This window comes from Monopterus albus, unplaced genomic scaffold (genome assembly GCF_001952655.1).
Source record: "Monopterus albus unplaced genomic scaffold, M_albus_1.0 scaffold34.1, whole genome shotgun sequence".
Classification (NCBI taxonomy): domain Eukaryota; kingdom Metazoa; phylum Chordata; class Actinopteri; order Synbranchiformes; family Synbranchidae; genus Monopterus; species Monopterus albus.
Genome location: NW_018127914.1, coordinates 3,438,265 through 3,442,959, shown reverse-complemented (window position 1 = coordinate 3,442,959; position 4,695 = coordinate 3,438,265). Strand labels below are relative to the sequence as shown.

At 42.9% G+C, this 4,695-nt stretch overlaps 1 protein-coding gene across 4 annotated transcripts in view; it reads left to right on the top strand.

Moving 5' to 3' along the window:
• Positions 1-4,695, top strand: part of prrc2a (proline-rich coiled-coil 2A) — a 22,432-nt gene that overhangs the window by 5,441 nt on the left and 12,296 nt on the right. For all 4 annotated transcript variants that reach the window (XM_020597367.1, XM_020597366.1, XM_020597368.1 and 1 more), the window contains 8 exons: positions 779-930; positions 2,338-2,515; positions 2,717-2,813; positions 2,923-3,004; positions 3,100-3,243; positions 3,468-3,709; positions 3,813-3,901; positions 4,011-4,162. In XM_020597367.1, the coding sequence (XP_020453023.1) occupies positions 816-930; positions 2,338-2,515; positions 2,717-2,813; positions 2,923-3,004; positions 3,100-3,243; positions 3,468-3,709; positions 3,813-3,901; positions 4,011-4,162 (1,099 nt within the window). In that variant the 5' untranslated portion in view covers positions 779-815. The remainder of the gene's footprint in view (positions 1-778; positions 931-2,337; positions 2,516-2,716; positions 2,814-2,922; positions 3,005-3,099; positions 3,244-3,467; positions 3,710-3,812; positions 3,902-4,010; positions 4,163-4,695) is intronic.

Genomic DNA, 4,695 nt, shown 5'->3' with positions numbered 1-4,695 from the left:
TATCATCTGCATAGCAATGGAAATTTATGTTGTGCTTCCTGATAATATTGCCTAAAGGGAGCATGTACAAAGTGAAGAGAATTGGACCTAACACAGAGCCCTATGGAACGCCGTGACTAACTTCAGTTTGTGTGGAACATTCGTCATTAACATGAACAAATTGAAATCTTTCTGATAAATAAGATTTGAACCAACTTAGTGCAGTTTCTTTAATCCCAATTTCTTAAAAATTGTGTTAAAATCTCATCTCGTTCTCATGAACCCAGTATCATTTCATCTTGTGAGCCAAGTGTATCAGCACACCTCTAGTTGGGACTGGTGTGCAGAGAAAAAATTGAGCAAAGTAGCAGACAATCTGTAGGTCTTTTTTTTTTTTTTCTTCCAAAATTACTTTTACATGTCCTATTGCATGAATGGTTTTATAATACACTACCAGTTTAAAGTTTGCACACACTTTCCCATTCAATTAAATAAGAAAGCGTGTCCAAACATTTGTTTGGTCATGTTATATCAAGTTCCACAGAACTGCCTGTGTTGTGATATTGTTGTTTCTACAGCAATCATAGTTTTTATATTTTTGTATTGCTTCTTCCTCTGAGTACCTAATCATATCAGACATCCAGCAGAGTCACTGCTGTTGTTGTCAGGCCACAGCAAATATGTTGAGGATTTTTTGATTTGTGAGAGCAGTTCTGTCTGTGGTAATTGTTTCAAATTCATGCTTGTACAGCCTGCACTTTTATTCTCACTTTTTGTGTATAATCTCTTTCTCCCCCAGTCTCAGGATTCACCATACTCAATGAGCGGACAGCGCAATGTCAGAGCGCTCTGGGCAAACTGCAAAGGGGAAGGAAGGCAAAACCAAGTATGCGTCTCTCAACCTGTTTGATACATACAAAGGAAAGAGCCTTGAAACACAAAAGCCTGTTGGTGAGTGTCTTGGTTTTGTCATGGCTAGGATTTCATTGTTACAGTATGTATCCACAATAATGGATTAGCTTTTCTGTTGCTCTACCCAGTGGAATAGTTTTCTAATAACTCATCTTTCAGGCTTTGTTGAAATTCAACCAGATGGTTTTGTTTTGCTACTATGTATGTACAACTTGTTTTGTAATTTATTAGAGGTACCTTAAAGAATCAGATCTGCTTGGTCACAGTTGCATTTACCCATTGGTGTTGTGGTTAAAATCATTTCCTGCAACTTTGATGCATTAGCCTGCTGTTTTGCTATTAACACTGAGGCTGGTTTTCAATACCGGAAGTGCACGATAAGCTGCATCTCTCATCTGCCTCCTAACTAGTTTTTGCTCATCCTGTCTTAATATTTGGGGATCAGGAATCTTTACAACCATTTTTAATAGATCCATTCCATATAGCAATATCGAAAGAAGTTATGCACGGGCTAGATCTCAGTTCTCTTGCTTGATTGCTCCTCACTTGACCCCTTAAATCATTCCAGTCGGGTGAGGATTAAAGATGTCCTAAGACATCTGCTTTAGTAAGCGAGGATTGAATAGGCTATCTGGAGGAGCCATGCGCAGGGATACTAGAGACCATCCTTTGCAGAAGGCTTTTATGGACTGGCACACCCCTTTATCGGAAATCAGTTGGTGATTGAACACATTAGATGAGAGATCTGAGGCAAGATTGTCTCATGTCTCTGAAATGTATATCCTTGAGTCCACTCTGCTTTCATTTTTTTCCTCACATCTTATGAGGGCAGGAGTAAGACGCAAGGAAAAGATGCAAGTGAGGGAAACGTGGATGCAATTAAGACTTGAGATGCAGGCATGGCCATGGGGATGAAGGGCTCTTGAACCTTGGCATGTCAGCTGAGCCTGACCTGAGATAGAGGCTTACTTGTGGACACTGTTTGACTTCTTTACCGAGTGCCCAATCTATGTTTTATTCAGAAGCTCCCTACTAGATCTTAGCAGCTGTCCTCATTTCCAGAGTTACATAGTTAAGCCACACACTGCTGTGGTTTCTCTGTGCTTCAAGGAAACAAATGAGGGATTGATATGCAACAAAGCTTCACTTTACACAGTTGGTAGACTTTTCCATGCTTCTGTGAGCATGAATATATCCTAATATTTCTTTACAAACTCTAACTGAACTGGTTTTGCTAAAGTTTTGATTAACACCTAGAAGCGTTTTCCTCCGTAGTCATCAGACTGAAACTACCAAGCCTCTAGCCTTTTTGGTTGTTCAGCATCCTAATTATTCAATAAAGTAAGCAGTAAATGCCATTCCTTTCCCTCAATACACCTGTAGATTTACTTGGTGTCCGGTTTCAGTGGTCATCTGTGCTAACCTCCTTTCTCTTCCCCATATCAGTTCCCCCACGTCATGGCCTGCAGTCTCTTGGTAAAGTTGCCTCCGCGCGGCGTATGCCACCTCCTGCCAACCTGCCCAGTCTGAAGGCAGAGAACAAAGGCAACGATCCCAACGTCTCGCTCGTTCCCAAAGACGGCACAGGATGGGCAAGCAAACAGGAACCAGCAGACCCAAAGAGGTAAGTAGGTCCAATCTAACACACCAGCATGACTTGTACCTGTTAGAGATTCTTTAAATGGTGAAAAGTTCTAAAGTGGCAAGTTTCAGAAATGTTGCAGAATTATTATTATTTTGTTGTTAGTTATGATACTTTTTCCCCTCCTCTGTTGTGGCATTTGTTTCCCTGTTTAATGTCGGTCGTGACTTTACTTTCTCTCAGTACCGATGCATTGTCAGCACCGCAGCTGGAATCGCAGCAGCCTGTGGTTTCACAGATACCTGCACAGACCCGCCCGAGAACCCCGCCAGCTTCAGAGGTACTAACAGTAACATTGAAGTAAAGTTATATTAGAAGATGAATATGTTCTGTAAGATTTATAGTAGACACAGTTGAACTGTATCTTGTGCTATTTGTCACTCAATCAGGCTCTGGCCCCAGCTTCAACCCAGGCCGTAGGGGCAAGGTCCTGGGCACAGGCCAGTGTTACACATGGAACACAAGGGGATGGTGAGTCTTCTTTATTATATGTCTTTCATACATTTCTCTGGATTGAGCTTCAGGTTCTAAGAAAATCATTCTCTCCTCATCTTTCCTTTCTGCAGGTGGAAAGGGATCAAACCTACCGTCGCCATTCTCTCGCGAGGAATTTCCCACCCTGCAGGCAGCTGGCGACCCGGACAGAGCTGGCAGAGAACAGGGCACTGCAGATCAGTGGTATGGGCCCGGACCAAGCCTCCGCCCCCAGAGTGAGTGATGCCCAGTGATTGATTCAATAATTGTCCAATGATTGTAATTCATTTCAATTCAAATGATATGTAAAAACTTAAATCCATGTATATTATTAAGTACTTGAGACATTGTATTAGTTAAAAGCATGTGTTAGCTTTTTAAATCATCACATTAAATTTATTCCATTAAACCCACAAACCATATTGACTGCTTTGTCCTCTTTTGTGTTTGCTGTTCTTAGACGTTACAAGTTGGCGGGATGGTGGGGGCCGAGCTCTGGCGCCCACCCTGTCTGGGGAGGTGGCAGCAGAGGGTGGCACTGGTGGGGTTTTGGTGATGGATGGGGCAGCTGGGGCCCCTCCTCCAAACTCCCAGACCCACGGGCCACCTAGGAACCCTCCTGCAGGAAGCCCCGCCTTGCCCCTGCCCCAGCCCCCTGTGGGGCCTGGATTCCCCCCATATCGAGGGATTATGCCTCCCTTTGTAAGTTTCCTCTTGATTTTCTTTGTTTCTTTTGAAGTATTAAATAATTTTTGTATGAATCCTAGCCATTTTCTTCTTCTTCTTTTTTCTTTTTAATATGTAGATGTATCCTCCCTACCTGCCCTTCCCAGCCCCCTATGGCCCACAGGGGCCCTACAGGTACCCGCCACCTGGGGAAGGGCCCGCTCCAAGGTATTCTCTTTGCTAAAATTAGTTGTGAAACTAGTATTGTGCTACTCCCTGATAGCTTTTTCCCCATTTTTAACATATCACTTATAAAGAACCTACTCTCCTCGTTCAGGTTTGCACGTGGACAGGTGGGTCCTGAGAGTAGGTCCCAGAGCGGCCCACGTGATGCAAGTGGAGAGGTGATAAAACGGCCCTCTATCCTAAAGCAGGATGACCTGAAGGAGCTAGATGAGCTGGACCATGATGGAGACGAGGGCTGGGCAGGTCAGAAGATGCTCACTGTAGAACATGCAAGAAATTAGCACTGCCCCCTGAAAGTCAACTAGTCAAATCATTAGTCAAGAGACCATCAGTTGATTTAGACTCTACTCTTCTAGTTAAACCTTTGTTCTTATTTTATTATATTTTATTTTTTGTCACACTGCTTGCATTACAATAGAAGGTAGCCACAGCCTGTGTTAGTTTATCACCTTCTCATCATTTTGGTGTGCCAAGTAGCAATTTTGTCAATACTTCCCCCCCACCCTTGTGATCAGGGCAGAATACCCATTTCAGCAGTTACACTGCCCCATTGCATAAGTTTCGACAGCACCATTTAGCGAACTGCTGCACAGAATGATGAGAAAAAGATAACAAAATCCACTAGGACAAGCCACATAAAGTTGAGATTTGTACTTCTTTAGAAGTGTTTTCAAACATTGATCTAATTTTACAAGAGAAAAGACTTTAACACTCGTGATGATGTGTTGCTTGTGTGCGTCAAGTTTATTTACCAAGGGCTGAAAGAAGAGCTAGAA